General features: G+C 43.2%; 1 protein-coding gene across 10 annotated transcripts in view; it reads left to right on the top strand.

Annotated features, from left to right (window-relative positions):
* ZMYND11 (zinc finger MYND-type containing 11) overlaps window positions 1-16,651 on the top strand; it is a gene marked incomplete at both ends in the record, with an annotated part of 58,145 nt that overhangs the window by 13,499 nt on the left and 27,995 nt on the right. For 5 of the 10 annotated variants that reach the window (XM_080717178.1, XM_080717176.1, XM_080717179.1 and 2 more), the window contains 2 exons: window positions 5,286-5,445; window positions 16,039-16,200. In XM_080717178.1, coding sequence (XP_080573304.1) covers window positions 5,286-5,445; window positions 16,039-16,200 — 322 coding nt within the window. Of the gene's footprint in view, window positions 1-5,285; window positions 5,446-13,584; window positions 13,630-16,038; window positions 16,201-16,651 lie in introns of all 10 variants that reach the window. The other 5 variants (XM_080717182.1, XM_080717174.1, XM_080717181.1 and 2 more) reach the window with 2 other exon arrangements.

Raw genomic sequence — 16,651 nt, 5'->3', positions numbered from 1 at the left:
AGACAGATAATTACTTCCAGGAAATTATGACTCGTGAGATCTGTTTTGTAAAAATGTTTAGTGAGCCGTGGCTATAACCATTAACCATATATATTTTTTGTCTTGGAACATGCAAAGCAGTCTCAGGGGAAGGACCCACCTTAGGGCTTGATGCCTGTTGCCTGGACGCACCTCGGTGCTTAGCAACAACTTGAAGAGGTGCCCGGGAGGCAGGAGCGCCCTGGGGCTCAGACCGCGCAAGGCGAGCGCAGGTGTGAGACGTGCAGCCCTGGACCGAGAAAGGAGGGATGCTGAGAAAGTTCAGAGGAAGTGAATATAGCCTGTAAAGAGCACACATCTCCATACTGCTGCGAAAGTAAAATGAAAACAGGAAACTAGAAAGTCCCTGTAAATGTATCCCAAACATATGTAGCTATTTTTGCCTCTTTATGGAAGAAGGTAAGTCTCTTTGGTGGGCCAAGCAGTTTCCAAGAAACCGAGAGACCTGGGATGTTTTGTACCTGAATCATTAGCATCCATATTTCATATGAAGGAAACCCAATGCGCACTTGATGTGCTAAGAACACGGGTGAGGGGCTGGGGCAGTTTGCTGTATGTGGGATTCACATAAATTGTGCAGCCTTCAGAGCTTACTTAAAATGAATTTGACCAAGCCGGGCGTGGCGGCGCACTCTTACAATCCCAGCATTCGCGAGGCTGAGACCGGAGGGCGCAGTTCGCAGGTAGCCTGAGCTACTTAGTGAGGTCCTTTGCAACTTGGTGAGACCTGTTTCAAAATAAGAATATAGGGCTGGGGGTGTAGCTCAGAGGTACAATGCCGCGAGGTTCCATCTCCAGTATCGCAAAAAAAAAAAATTGACAATCTTAAGCCAAGTCAAATATACCTGGACTGTAATGCTTGCTAGGATCATATTACTGACACTACTAGAATCCGCAATGCTCTAGCCCAACTCTAGTATTTTCTCTACTGTTTAAGAAAAATAGGTATGGCTCCACCTCTTTTAGATTATTTTTAAAGAATATAATAATTTTTTTAAAAAAATAGGAAAAAAGTAACTTACAGGTTGGCTTTCTTGACACCTGTCTCTATTATAAATTACAAATATATGCCCCTTAGCCTTTGGGTGGTAATTTGAATACATATTAGATTATTCATTATCCTAATTTTCCTAAAGCCAACTTTCCATTCAGAAAACATGGAATCTTTGGCTCATAGGTGTTATATTTTCCGTGTGGACTGTTACTTGGGCAGCACACCTTCTTTACATTCTTCCTGTTCTTGGTTCTGGGTAGGGCTAATCCTTCACCACACCCTTCCCTGATCCTTCTCCCCATGAAAGGGGCTCCCTGGTTCCAGCCTCTCGCCATTGTGTACATCTTTTGTCGTCCCCCAAAGAACAAGGATAAAGTCAAATGACCCAAATATATTGCTGGCTTGTTTTTAAACCAAGAAAGACGAGTCCAACCTGCTATTACTGAGAAAAAAATAGTCTCCCTTATTGTGTTTCAATCCATGCTGTTTGAGTGCACAGTAGCTTAGAAAACCCATTAGTGGGGTGCAAACCCACAATAAAGATGGATCAAGGAATAATAAAGTGGCATTCTTAGCTCGAGTAGCCTCAATAAAAGATACGTGCTGAAATCTAAGCACCATATTTGAACATGAGTTGATAAATGCATATCTACCAGTAGCTACCTTCAGTTTTTTGTTTAATGGTAAACATTTAAGAATCCCCTGCAAAATCTAAAACATTATACTGCTGCTCTCTGGGATGTGCATTTTACTCAATAAGACAAGAGTTCAATAGACTTTACAGACTTAAACCTAATAAGAGAATTTAGCAAGGTTTCCTAATAGGTACCAGCAACTAAACAGAAAATGTTGGGGAAAGTCGAATCCTCTTTTCAGAGGTAAATCTGACAGACTTTGGTGCCATCATGGTGCCACAAGAACGTTCCCTTGTTGGTCTCCCATGACAAAGCCTCAGTGAAAGCAGATACACTAAAAACACACAATTAAATGATGTTCAGGCCACGTGTCCAGGAAACGCGGGCTGTCTCGCTTAGACCTTGGTTTCATTCCCAAGATACCTCGTGTATGTGCAGATATGTCAAATCTGGACAAATCCTCAGCTTGGAACACCTCTGGTACCAGGCATTGCCGATAAGGGGTACTTTTGCACAGAAGTGAACGAGGCAGTGGCTGGGGCCGGCTCTCCTTCCCTTTTTGCACGTGGCTGTGTCCCTGTGCTTGGTGCCTGTGTCTGCACAGTGGGTCTTCACCGAAGAGACCAGCTCATGCTGCTGCTTTTATTTTCTCCCTAAGAAGGAACTCCTGAGTTGATCTTTAACTAGTACTGCTTTGACGTTTTCATCAGTTTTAGGTCTTTTACAATTTTTTGATAACTTTTGGCTCAGTGGTTTATGAGGCTTTTCTAGTTTTGTCATAAGTGTGTTTTAATTTTATGGTAACTAGCAAAAATAGATACCACTTTTAATCTCTTAATTCACCTTTTGGTGATTTTGTGATCAGTTTTTTAATGGAAGTTTCTTGGGCCTTCAAATAAAGCCCAAGACTTTTTTTTTTTTTTTTTTTGGTGGTACTGAGGTTCCTGGAAACCCTTCTACCTCCGGGCTAAACTCCCAGACCTATTTTATTTTATATTTTTATTTGGAAACTGGGTCTCTTAAGCCAGGGAGGCTGGGTTGAGCCAGCGGGATCCTCCTGTCTCCGCCTCCCAAGCCGGGATTGCAAGCATGTGCCACCGCCAGGTTGTGCTTTGTCCTTTTAAAAAAGGACTCTTAAACCGGGCGTGGTGGCACATGCTTGTAATTCCACCCTTGGGAGGCTGAGATGGGGATCACACAGGTTTGAAGCCAGCCTCAGCTACTTAGGCTCTCAGCAACTTAGTGAGACCCTGTTTCCAAATAAAATATAAAATAGGCCTGGGAGTATAGTCCGGAGGTAGAAAAGCCCCTGGGTTCCACCCCCAGGACCACCAAAAAAAAAAAAAAAAAAAAAGAAAAATGGAAAAAAAACAACCTGACTCTTGACCTGGGTTCCAAATCCTCCTCCTCCTCCTCCTCCTTGTGATCCCTGGTGCCTGTGCCGTTTGGGTTACAAATGGCCTTTGTCCCTGGCCCTCAGTCTGAGCTACTCTTCATTCTTTTACGTTGTTCAATTTAGATACTTTGTTTTTATTAAAAAGACAAACATATTTGGTTTAATTCTTATTTAATCTGCTTTTTGTTCTTACTGTTTCCTTTGTTTTTAGGGTGCACTACAAAATGTGTTTTGTGTGACTTTCCTCAGATAATTTAGAAGTCTTTTTGTCCTAAGGATTACCCTAATTTTATTATTTATTATTTTGTGGCACTGGGAATTGAATCCAGGGGCACTCGTCCTTGGAGGTGCACCCCCAGCCTTATTTTGTTGTTTTATTTGAAACAGGGTCTCCCTGAGTTGTGGGGACCTTGCTAAGCTGCTGAGGCTGACCACGAACCCTTCTGCCTACGCCTCCCAAGTACTCGGTGGACAGGATGTTCATTACCGTGTTTATTAACTTAGTGTACTGAATCCTTAAGGTAGTTTTTTTTAAAACTCCTGACTGTTAGAAAAGGTGACAAAATTAGTGTGCTTGAACTAACCTCCCTTTGCTGTTTTATTAATTACAGCGACTGCCAGGTTTAGCATTCTGTTGGCATCCACAGTCTGTCCATTTCTTTCAGTCTTGGTCCCTTCAAGTAATGTAGTCACAGAAAAAGCAAGTTTCGTGGTGTTTTTTTTTTTTGTTGTTTTTTTTTTTTCGGTACTGGGGATGAAGCCCAGGGGCATTCTACCTCTGCACTACACCCCTTGCCCTTTTCTTTTTTCTTTATTTTGGAACAGGGTGTTACTGAGTTTTAAAGAGCCTCACTAAGTAGCTGAGGCTGTCTGCAAACCGCGATCCTCCTGTCTCAGCCTTCCTTACAGTCGTGAACCACCATGCCCGGCTCTTTTTTAAAGAACAGAAAGGTGTTACCTTCCACACACTGAAAATACCAGTCTCTTGCTGGGGGTTCTCGTTGGAGTCCGTCCCCTGGGCCTAAAGCGTCCTTTGGCGCTGAGTGCTTGCGCTTTGATGCGCTGTGAGAGTCGAGTGACACTTGGTGACGGTGTGTGCTCGTCCTGGGATGGGGTGTGGTGCCCTGTTCAGTGCTGGCTGTTTCCAGGGGAGGCTGAGTCCAGCCTGGCCTGTCTCGTGATGTCTCTCTGCACATGCGAAGGGCTCTTTGAAGTCCATAGTTTATTAGAAGAAAAATTGGTAAGGTTTGTTTGGAGAGGAAGGGAAAATGCACAAATTCAAGTGTATTTATAACATCTTATTTCTTTAAAAAGAAAAAGTTCTGAAGAGCTAGGTGGGCGGGGCTGGGCGTAGCTCGGGGGTAGACCACACGCTTCCATGTGAGCATCCCAGGTTCCATCCCCAGTATCACAAAACGGGACTATAGAGATAGATGTGGACACCCCTACGACATTAAGCTAGTCAGCCGAATACTAACCTGACCCAAGCTAACTGGTGAACATAGGGGCGCAGGGTTCCTCTCTGTGGCCCTGGGGTATGCGTGAAATAGTTTTTTTTTTTAATTATTTTAAAAAACGAAGAACCTATCAATGATTACACGTGTCTGCTTTGGTGACTCTGTCCAAAGTGTATTCACTCTGTTTACAGCATTTTGTCGTGCTGATCACAGCGCACATCACTGTACTGCTTGCGTGTTGGTGGCCGCTCACGTAACTGCTATATTTTTTTCTAGTGTCATTCCTGAGTTATGAGTAAAATATTACACAGAACAAAAGTACTTCTAAATGATCTCAAGAAATTCACACAAAATGCATCTTGTAAATTATAATGTATAATTATTAAGAGTATTACTTTTATAATTCTAAGCTTACAGGTGAGGATCAGAAAATCCCAACTTTAGAACATGCCAGAGAGAAGTTAATTCTAATTGCTCCACAAGCCAAAGCTAAAAGGATATTTCATTAAAATCTGTCCAGTGATTTCTATTTGCTGGTTCAGGACTATTGTGACAGAATACTTCTCTAAACATACAGAGCAGAATCTAGGCTTCACATATTATGATTGATAGAGCTGAGGCCTCCCATCGTCCTCTCTCCCTCCCTCCCTGACGGATTTCATAAGTATGACTCATAATAAAAGAGCAGCTCCTCCTCCTCCTCCTCTTCTTCTTACTTTTGTTTTCAGTCCCAAAGGCTTACATTTCCTTCTCCTTGTGTCCAGGTATATGTCTCGGGTCCACGGTATGCATCCAAAAGAGACCACCCGGCAGCTGAGCCTGGCCGTGAAGGACGGTCTCATTGTGGAGACCCTAACAGTGGGCTGCAAAGGCTCAAAAGCTGGTATTGAGCAAGAAGGATACTGGTTGCCAGGAGATGAGATTGTAAGTATGTTTTATTGATCATGTTAGCTCTGCAGACTTGCAGCTGTTGGACGTTATTTACATATAAATTCTAGACATTAATTTAAAGGCATCTAAACAGTTTTACTTTTCATATTTTTATGTAACATTAAGGCTTCACATTAATAGAATAGATACGTATTGATTCTTCAGGAGATAACACACTGTTAAGAAGAGGCTGCTTTTCCTGTCAGTATTGCTTTGAATCTAAAAAGTAAAACAAAAGCCCTTTTAGTGCACGCACAATTGATGGCTTTCCTGCGTGCTTCCTTGAGTAAGGACTAGTAGTGAAGGTCCTAACGCAGAGTGATGTTAGCTTGTCCCGTCAGAGCGGAAGCCCCTAGGTGGGTCAGCAGCAGACCCTGGAACCTCACCGGGGGCGAAAGGCTGCGCACATCAGCGCCCCTGGCCAGCGTCTTTGCCAACTAGAGATTATTTGAGGTTTCGTGCACCAGAACAGAAATTGAAGGGGAAAAACAAGTTTTCTCGATATTCTTACCTAGTCCTAATTCTGACTGCTTTTTGATGATATCCGACCCTTCTCTTCCCTTTGGTATTTATACTCAGAGGCATACACAGAAGTATATTTTTGTCTTCTGTAGAGATTGGTTTCATGTATATTTCTACCTTCCTGGGTTATTTTTTGGCATTTGAATAAATTGAATAGAAATACCTTACTTTTCATGAAGAAACATCACCATTCAAGATGATAGACTTCAAATATAGTAGATGTTAATTTTGTCAATTTTTGAAAGAATGAATTTAGCACTTTGGTTTTTTTGAGTGTTTTATCATTAATTCTCTAAGATCCCAAATTATCAAAATGACATAAACTCTTAAAGATGGGCTCAATGTTTTCCGCTCTGGACTTGCCTGCTCTCTGGCGTCTGGCGCTGCAACACAGGGCCTGCGGGTTGGTGGTTCCCAGAGGCAGCTACGTGAACTTAGAAAAGGGCTCACATAACTCTTTTTGGCCACTTAATTTGTGCTTCAAAGCATCAGGAAAGAAAAGACATGCTTTCTACAAACAGAAAACATGGAAGAATAAAGCCTTGGTATGCACTGCTGCCCTTTGGTTTCTGCACCAGAAAAAAAAAAAAGGTAAAAAGTGGCCGGGCATGGTGGCGCATGCCTGTAATCCCTGCGCTTCTGAGGCTGAGATAGGAGGATCGTGCAGGTTCGAAGCCAGCCTCAGCTACTTAGTGAGGCTCTCAGCAACTTAGTGAGACCCTGTTTCCAAATAAAACATAAAATAGGTTTGAGAGTATAGCCCGGAAGTAGAAAGCCCCTGGGTTCTACCCCCAGTACCCTCCCCCCCACACACACACAAATAGTAGGAATGTTTATATTTTAGAACAAAGTTTCTATTGAGTTTCCTTGTAGAAAAATAGAGCTTTGTTGTTAGTAAAAACAACAACAACAAAAAAAAAAACAAAACTGGGTGCCAAGATCTAACGAAAATCATAGTTGATGGCTTATCATGAACTCAAAGCAACCCAGATACTAGATGGTGTCTGGTCCTGAAGTATCCGGACACTTCTGGATTTAGTGTAGAAGACTAGCCCACGGGGTTTCGGTGTGTGGGTCACATGTACAGTGTTTTACAGAAGGGAGTTTAGTTCTGCCTTTAGGTTTGTGCTTCCCACATAGGCTTCCTTCCCAAGTTGAAGTCTATTTGTTCAGTTCAAGTCAGATCATTAGCTTGTTTCTGTATGCTCACCACGATGTTAGACTCCCCTCTCCTGCTATCCTTCATTTGTGTACGCTCTTAGTGCATTGACTTATAGTGTTGTCCTCTTTTCTTTTTCTGGATGAGATCATAATACGTCTGTCCTACAGCCAGGGTACGGGTTGGATTCTGATTGGCTCTTCCCAGCAACACTTCACGCTAGATGGTCACGTACGGTACGGCACAGCTGAAGATCAGGACTGTGCCGGCCATGGGCTGTGTACACTCCGAGTTCTCCCGGCTCCCGGCCAGTCTCGAACTTGCTTTGTTCCCTGGTCTTGAGGGAATCCCAGGCCTCATGAGTCTGCCTTCAGCTGTGATGAGGCCATACGAATGTCCGTCACTTAAGACAGAGAGCGGAGGTAGACAGATGCAAAGTGGGTTTTGACCAGTGCAGAAGTAGGCTTCATGATCTCCTGCACAGCAAGATGGCTTTAGTTCATGGTATTGTATTATATGTTTCAAGATAGCTATAAGAATGGATTTTAAATATTCTCACCATAAAGAAATCCTAAGTATTGGAAGCGATGGATGTGTTAACAAGCCTCATTAGATCTCCCCACAGTGTGCCCGTGTCTTGAAACATTGTTGTGCCCTACAAATTCATAGCTGTTATTTATCAACTAAAAGTCAATGAAAGCCTAACAATCCTCAAAACAGGAAAATGCTTATAGATAACATAGCAAAAGCCCACAAACTTCTCGTCAACCATGCAAGCAAATATTCTTCTCAGGTCTTTTTGCTTCGTAACCTGGAACCTCAAACATAAATCTTGTAAAGCGACTTTGCTTTAACAAACACCGGGTCTTTATTTAAGGTACAACTATAAAGTAATGAGACTGGCTGCATGTGTTAATTTTCCTGGCTCGTTGCCACACGCCCAACTGCGGGCTGTGTACACGTCCTAACAACACCAGAGGACGTGAGCAGCGTCGCCCTGGGCACTCGGCGCTGCCAGCGTGCGTGGCAGGTGAGCGGCAGGGGCTGGATGTAGCGCTTAAGAGCACCACGCACGCCACGGGCATGGTGCGATCGTGCCATTCTCTAGCCTAGGGCGGAGGCCCGCTGTCCCAGTACAATGCAAATGCAGCAAGGGCAGCGCATGGCGGCGCCTTTTCTAACAGGTACCAAAGCAGTCTGTGGCCAGGGACTGTTCTGCAAGCCAGAATTTGTGCCTGAACCCCTCTTTGAGTGTTCATGCCTTTGGGTATTGGTTGAATTGCTGTGATTACTCTAAACACTTGAGTTTGAAATTGAAGTATATGTTATTATTCATCTTGTCATTCTGACTCAGGGTTAAGATGTAGTTGAGTATAAATATGTGGCCTTCGGTAGGGGAGGTGGGAGATGGTTTAGTTATTTTTAAACCCTTAATTCAAAGTTACCAGTATTCTTAGGCAGTTCTGTCATTTTAAAAATAGATAATGCTTTTTTTTTTCTTCTTCTTAATGGCAATGGGGATTGAGCCCAGGGCCACAGAGGACATTCTACCTCTAAACTGCACTCTCAGTCCTGTTTTGTTTCTTGATTTTATAACAGGGTCTTGCTAGGTTGCTGAGAGTCCTGCTGAGAGGCTGAGGCTGCCATCAAACCTGCAAACCTCCTTTCTCAGCCTCCTAAGTACTTGGGATTACAGGTGTGTGCCACCACCCCTGGCCTCTTATTGTTTCTATAAATAGTAGCTGTAAAATCAGAGATGAGGAAAAAGTTCATTTCTCTGGCTCCAATTATGCCTCCTGAGATGCTCTGCGTCAGGAGCGGCTGCCTGTCCTCATCTCCACTCCCGCTGGGAAGAAGGTAGCGGAGAGCGCAGGCTCCTCCGGACTCGGCTGCAGTCGGCGGAGCTTAAAAGTCAGGGCTCCTTCCACCTCTGCCTCCTTGGTTCTAACGCTGACTTTTAAAAACTTGAAACTGTCAACACTACAGATCTTGCACATTTTTCCAGGTTCACTAATTATTTCATAAAAGCTTAACTATGGTATGTGGGGATATAATTATATAATCTGCCATGAGGAAGTCTGTGTGCTGTAAGTCAAAGGCCGAGGCCCCGTGGCACTGAACTCCTCCTCCTGGGCCGCAGTGATTTTGAGGTCCTCTGCAGTGCTGATTTCAGCCACCATTTGCAGCCCTGTGTAAATGGCAGTTCATTTGGAGAAACTATTTATGATAAAATTACACAGTGTCAACCTTCATGTTGTTGTTTTACATTTGTCCATAAGAGATGGTATAATGAAAAAGTAATTATTAAAAATAAGGCTGCTTCCAGTTTTAAATGGTGTACTTAAATATTAGTCAGTAAACAAGCAGGAGCCTGCACACCAACTATTTTTAAGTGACAGATTTGTTGAGCCTAGGAAGTACACTCTTGTAAGTTATTTATGGTCATTTCCAAGAGGCTTATCATCAGTAGTAACCTAGCAGGTTCAAATAATTGATTTAAGCTGGGCATAGTGGCGCGTGCTTGTAATCCCAGTATTTGGGAGGCTGAGACCAGAGGATCATGGTTCGTGGACAGCCTCAGCTACTTAATGAGGCTCTTTGTAACTCAGTGAGATCCGGTTTCAAAATAAAGAATTAAAAAATAGGGCTGGGGTGTAGCTCAGAGGTAGAATGCTTCTGGGTTTCATCTCCAGTACCACAAATAATAATAATAATAATAATAATAATAATAATAATAGATTTAAGTTGGTTTTCATAGCTTGGTAAGAGGCCAGTGTGCCAGGGAATGGAGGAACTTTGTAATGTCTGACTGTTCTATGTTTGTTTTGCTAAGAACTCCCCCCCCTCCAAAGAAATACTGCATGTCCTCACGGGCTCATAGATTGCCTCATCATCTGCTTGCTCTAGAACACACGTGAATGTGTGGTCCTAAGTCCGTATTTCCTTCACAGCACTTCAGCCCTTTCATTCATCCATTCAAGAAGTCTATTTGTTGGAGAATTTTAGCATTTGCTGAGCTGAGTTAGGTTTGCTCTGAGCAGCTGTCTTTGTAATAAGCATGTTAGCCTCAGGAGAGTGCTCCTAAAGACAGGAGAGTCTTAGTCAATGTATTTAATGTCATATTAGAAGGCAGTTAATGTTGACTTCTGGGTCATTATAGACAAAGCACATCAAATATGTACTATAAAACGGAGGCAGTTAGTATTTATTCGGTGACTTCCTACTTTATTTACGGTCCCTGCACAAAGCTACACTATCGTTTGAAGGTGATTTTGATCTGACGTAAACAGTTGGACCATCAGGATGGAGATGACTTAAGACTGTTTTTAAGAATGATGCTGTTTATGAGGCGACCTGGCCCTTTCCAAACCGCCACATTTGGGCTCGGGCCATCAGAATGTAGAGGCCGTCCAGCTTAGGCCCACCAGGCTCAGGTCTGGCTAGAACCCTCTGTCGGGTGTTTTCGTCCTCACAAGTCCAGGTGACCGCAGGATGAGCGCTGGTCCCCTCGTGGCGCCTTCCTCACCCAGGGATGTGAGCGGTCGCTGCTTCCTGCCAGCAGGTCTTGGATCACCCTTGGTTTGGCCTGAGAGGTGCTTTTGAATGAAAACATGGTTTCTATACTTTTTGCTTCTCACTTATTTAATATTTTGGTACTTTTAAGAAGGTGTAATGGGCTTCTTACGGAGACTGGTTATTTGGGAATGAGCAGACTTGAATTCTAACTCACAGAGGCTGAGATAGATACTTGCTTCCTCTCCTCATCTGCTCCTCCCAACTCAGAATGGCCAGTCTAGAGGAAACCTTGCTCTGTATTTCTCTTGAATTTAGCTCAGCTCCATCTATTAGATAAGAGATAGGGTTGGAGTTGACAGCCTTACTCTTCAGAAATAGCACTGCAGAAAGCTATGGCGAAAAGTAGCTCCCCTGATACGTTCTTGAGAAAAATACTGAGTGCGGCCTGCTAATTCAAACTGAGCGGGACTCTCCTAACCCTTGTGCACACGCGTGCACTCTATCCCTCTGTCTCTCTCTCTCACTCACACACACACGTATATATGTTCAGGCATATATACATATGATAGAACTTCAAAAACACTCAAGCAATTTTTTTAAGGTGGCTAGGTTTTGCCCTTTTTTTTTAATAATCATATTTTTCTAATGAGTCTTTCTTTTGGTGGTGGTGGTCCTGGGATTGAATCCAGGGGCAGTCTTCTACTGAGCCCTTTTATTGTTGTTAAGACAGGGTCTCCGTTGCTCAGACTGGCCTCGAACTTGTTATCCTCATGCTGAGCCTCCTGAGTCACTGGGTACAGGTGTGTACCCCCCCACCTGGCTGAGTATAAATGCCTGGGATGCAAAATGTGATGCCCTTTGGATACTATTAATTTTTAAGTGTAAAGGTTACCTTTTTTCTTTATGTTGATTATATGTAGGAGAATACATTCTTTTCAAATATCTATTTTCAGTCTCAGTTACAAAAATGTAATTCTTTTACCAAGCACTAGGTAAAGCATTGATTATTAATTGATTGGAAACAAATGCTACTATAGTTCTGTGTGAATTTAAACAGCAATATATTTACCCTCAGCAATTATTCTTGCTTTGCTAAAGAATTTTCATTTTTCTCAAAAGAATTTTCTGTGTCATGGTAAGCTGTATACCCCTTTTCAGCTTGTACTGATTGTGTGTATGTGGAGGAATTCTTTCATTTTTCTTTCTCTGTCTAAATTTTGTTTTCCTGAACAGTGTTGTAATATTTTCCTTTTTTAAATAAGTAATGTTTAAAATTATGGGAAATATTTAACCATCAAATTGTGCCCTCCAAATGATTCACTAAATTGGTTAACAATTAAACCAAACATAGACTTAATTTATTAAAAATTAGGAAAATTAGTTTTCCATTGTGTCTGCGTGAAGCTATGGTGCCACGCACTTACTTGGTGCCATTTGCTATGAAAAGGAAGTAGGGATTACGTTAAGAGTTATGTTGCAAGCGGGCGTGGTGGCGACCCTTGCAATTCCAGCATTCAGGAGGCTGAGACAGGAGAATCGCAGTTTACAGACAGTCTCAGCTACTAGGCCCTTTGCAACTCAGTGAGACCTAGTTTCAAAATAAAAAATAAAGAATAGGGCGGGGGGGGGGTGTAGCTCGTTGGTCGTATGCCCCTGGGTTCAATCCCCAGACCTGGAAAAAAAAAACAAGAGGTTGCAGCTGGGCATGATGGCGCACCCTTGTAACCCCAGCATTCGGAAGGCTGAGACAGGAGGATCGCAGTTTACAGACAGCCTCACCTACTTAGTGAGGCCCTTTGCAACTCAGTGAGACCCTGTTTCAAAATAAAGAATAAAAAATAGGGCTGGGGGTATAGCTTGGAGGTAGAGTGCCCCTGGGTTCCATCCCTAATACTTCAAATAAATAAATACATAAATAAAAGCAGCTAGGTAGCTCGTGAAGTGTGGTGGAGGCTGGGCCATCCCTCGGAACACCTTATCCTGGCAGTCCTCTTGCCCCCAGCAGCTGTCTCCTTGTCCTTCAGTTTTATCTCTAAATTGGAGTGAACAATGCTGCCTGCTATACCTCGCTGACAGATTGTGGAAATCAGATGGGATGATGGATCTTAAAGCGCTTGGCAGAGAAATGCACACGTGTGTCGCCGTGGGCATGTCGCTGCTCGCTCGCCAAGCCCAGTGCCGTGTCCCGCCAGGCTCTCTGCTGTGTGCTGTGTACATGTGAACTCACTCGATTCTTAAACCCTATAAACTAGGTGCTATCGTTCTGTTCATTTTACAGATAGAAAAATGGCACAGAGAAGCTAAGCACTCTGCCCAAGAGTACACAGCTGTGCGCGCCGGGCAGGGACGTGCACCGCCTGGCTCCAGAGTCTTAACCAGATGCTGTCTGGATGACAGAGACTTAGCTCGATAGGCTGCTGCTAGATGGTAGAGCTTGTCCTAGTAGGTCCTGAGGACAGCCGTATACATTTCATACTATGGTGAGGTACTGAGTTCGCCACACTCAACATCCATCACTCCAGTCTTCAAAACCCCAGCGTGAACCAGTGTCAGGTCAGACATACATTCCGGGTATCGTGCAAGTGAGTGGCAGCTCCAGGTTGGTTTGTTAGTAAAATATCTCTCTGACATCTATTCATGGCACATAAGTTCCTGGAGAGAGGTTTTCTGTGTCCATTTGTAGTGTTCATGGTAGTGTGAAAAGTTTTTTCTACAACTAGTAATGATGCTTAAGTTTGCATGCTATCGTCTTTTCCTTAATGATTAGAACATTGGTAGATGATTAGTCAATTTAGTCAATGTCATCTGAATCATAGTATGAACTGTAAAGCAGATAATAAGCAGTTATTTTGAAGCTCCTGTAGCCCTATGTATTACCTGATAGTGAGCAAAGTTGTAGTAGAGAGACCAAGATTATTTTGTTTTTATTTTGAAAGGCCTTCAGTATGCAACCTTTCTCCAGGACAGCAACCCCAAACAAGGTGAACTAATTTTGCACTATTTTACTTTAATTCTGCTTTTTTTTTTTTTTTTTTTTTGGTAATATGTTTCTATCTTACTTTAGGCTAGCTTAGTTAACTCTTGCTAGATATGCACTATATATTGCTTCTAGTTTTGAATTCTGTGCTAGTAGGTTTGCTTTTTGAAAGCTTTCTTGTTCTGAAGTGGCATTTCACACATGCTGTTAACCAGCTGTATCTAGAGTAGCTGACGGCATCTGGCTGAATCCCACAGAAATGTAAACTTAGCCTCTTGGCACCCAGGATCCGATGTTAGTAGACAATGTAAACGGTTCCTGTTTACTCAAAGATATATGGTAGGCAACCTGGCCCGTGATAATGCCTCTGCGCCTTATACCTCACAAAGACCTTCCTGGGTTCTGCATCAGATGACCTTTGAACTTGGGCCTATTTTGCATATTCTAAACAGCTGTTGCCATGGTGAAGGATGAACAGCCAGCCTTCCCCAACCCACTTTTTTACATCAGATAATGAACTTACATGCCATCGTACAGACATAGATCCAGTTTTTTTCTGCACTTTGCTTCATTTAAATTATGCTTTTATTCTATGATTGTTATGAAAAGCTAAGTGTAGCATTGAGCACCACATGAAAGACAGCCATATTCCTGTGGGTTTTGTAGGTGGGATGGGGGAGGCCAGATGGAGAGGTAAAATGGAGAGGCAGGAGCTGTGCTCTTCCTCCCCTTTCTGAATGAACCCAGATGCTACTGTTTGCCCATCACATGAAGATGCCTTAACATACACAACTCAAGTGATTGAAGATGGATTCTCTAATTATGAGTCAAACATAATTCACCGAATCCTTTAAGATGTTTCTAAACACTTAGGAAAATTTTCTGAAATTAATTGTTTTAAACTTGGAAAGATTTCCATTAATTATAAAGTCACCAAGGCACTTCATCTTCACTTGAACCTAACGCACATCAAAAGGTTTTCAGAGTCAAAACTGGAAGTGCAGTGTACGTACGAGCTATCTGAAACGGACATACCGTGACTGTCATTGTAATACGCCACGCACCACATGCACGTCCTTCATGTCTGGGTGATGCTCCTGGGCCATACCTGGTGGAGAAAATATTTTCCTACCAAACACATAGTGTTATGCAAAAGTCACTATTTTATGCCCATACTGAGTTTGCAGAGTATATACATCTGCACCAAATACCTACAAATAATCATTTCTTTTTCTTCATTAGTTTGGTCAGTAAAGACCTCTTACTGGAAAGCAAACCAGAAAGTTCACATTTCTGCAGGACTTGCTACTGTGGCTTTGAGTGTGAACTGGAAGACATAGATTCTGAAAGAGTAGTGATTGTCTGCCCCTTTGAAGCAATGGCTAGCGGCACTCGGATGCTCAGGCGGCATGTGAACCCAGTTCCTAAAGAAGTTGCTGTTCACTAAGAAGCCCATTCATTGGGAGAGTATTGACATCCAAGACAATACGAAAGCTGCCCTGCCTCGGAAACAGCTACTGCAGCCAGTGATTTAGAGAGAGGAGGACGGTGGTGGGCCCCGTGCATGGCAGGTCAGGATCCCCACCGGCCGTGGCCGTGGATGCTGACTGTGGGCATTCCCGCGTAGCTCTGGGTACCACGTCCACAAAAGAAGGTTGAGTTAACCCGTCACTCCTTTAGTGAGAGCTGAGTGTGATACTTGTAAAGAAGGAGCGCTGAAGAGAACTAGAACCTTGCTTACGCTGGAATGGACATGGTGGTACCAAGAGGCGTCGTAGTCGGCACACGCTGGGAGGCCTGCACACCTGCAGCCAGGCTCCCTTACACCTAGGAATAGCACATCAGAACGCCAGCCTGCTTCCATTCAACAGACCCTGAGCATTTGTCAGCCTATCAGAGCCTGTATGTTCTGGGTAGTAGCTATTTTCAGTAGCGCATCCAGTACCTGGGTGACAAGTAAGGGTAGCCAGCCTCACCCACGCTTGGCCACTGTCCTCTGTCCCCACAGTGTGCCAGGAACTCACGTAACTTTAAAAAAGCCACACAAAACAAAGGTTGGTTGGTTTGCAATGCTAAGGTACAGGTTGGTTTGGGGCACTCAGTTTACTGAAGAAATTATTTCTTGGATTCTATTTTAAAATGAAAGATGCTGTCAGAGCTTTGGAGTTATTTCACTTGGGGCTGGTTTGCTATCAGATCACCTTCAGCTATTTCAGAGTGTTTACACTGCGTAGGAAAGAACTTAAATTTTAACGAAGTAAAATGTGTAGGTATTCTCCCTCTTGTTTTAACACAGTGAATGTCTAAAATTGTTTATAATGCCTAACTTCTGATGGACTTCAGTTTCAATTTTGTTCTTAGTCATTGAGATTTTGACAAAATGTCATACGCGATTATTTTGTATTTTTTGTAGGACTGGGAAACAGAGAATCATGACTGGTATTGTTTTGAATGCCATTTGCCTGGAGAGGTGTTGATATGTGACCTGTGTTTTCGTGTGTATCATTCCAAGTGTTTGTCTGATGAGTTCAGGCTTAGAGACAGCAGTAGTCACTGGCAGTGCCCAGTTTGCAGGGTGAGTACCTATGAGCTTTCCTGTGCTGGTCAGAGGGTTGGAATTCATTAACAAGAGCTGCACACAGATGCCCCAGGTGGTCTTGCAGGTGAATGGACGAAGCACGGGAGGGTGGGGGCTGTCTGCTGAAACGATCATAAATGCACACAGCACTCAGGATGGACATCGCAGGACACGTGCCATGTTTCAGGGTGGATTTTAGAAAGCGTTAATGACTGAAAACATACTGTCCTCTCTCACTTCATACCTGCCTCTAGGTTATGTGACTGCTTTATTAGATAGCCTCCCAGAATCAGAGACACTATACCATACCAAGATCCGTTCAATAACTCCTTTGTTAAAAGCTGCATGGTCTATGCTATTGAGAAAACACATTAGCAAGGCACACTGGGGGACATTTTTATGCACTTCCCTTTTTATATTTACATAATGTTGCCTTTATTTTTGTCAT

The sequence above is a fragment of the Muscardinus avellanarius genome (assembly GCF_963383645.1).
Source record: "Muscardinus avellanarius genome assembly, chromosome: 20".
Lineage (NCBI taxonomy): Eukaryota > Metazoa > Chordata > Mammalia > Rodentia > Gliridae > Muscardinus > Muscardinus avellanarius.
Note: the sequence above shows the minus strand (reverse complement) of the source record. Positions and strands in the feature narration are given on the sequence as shown.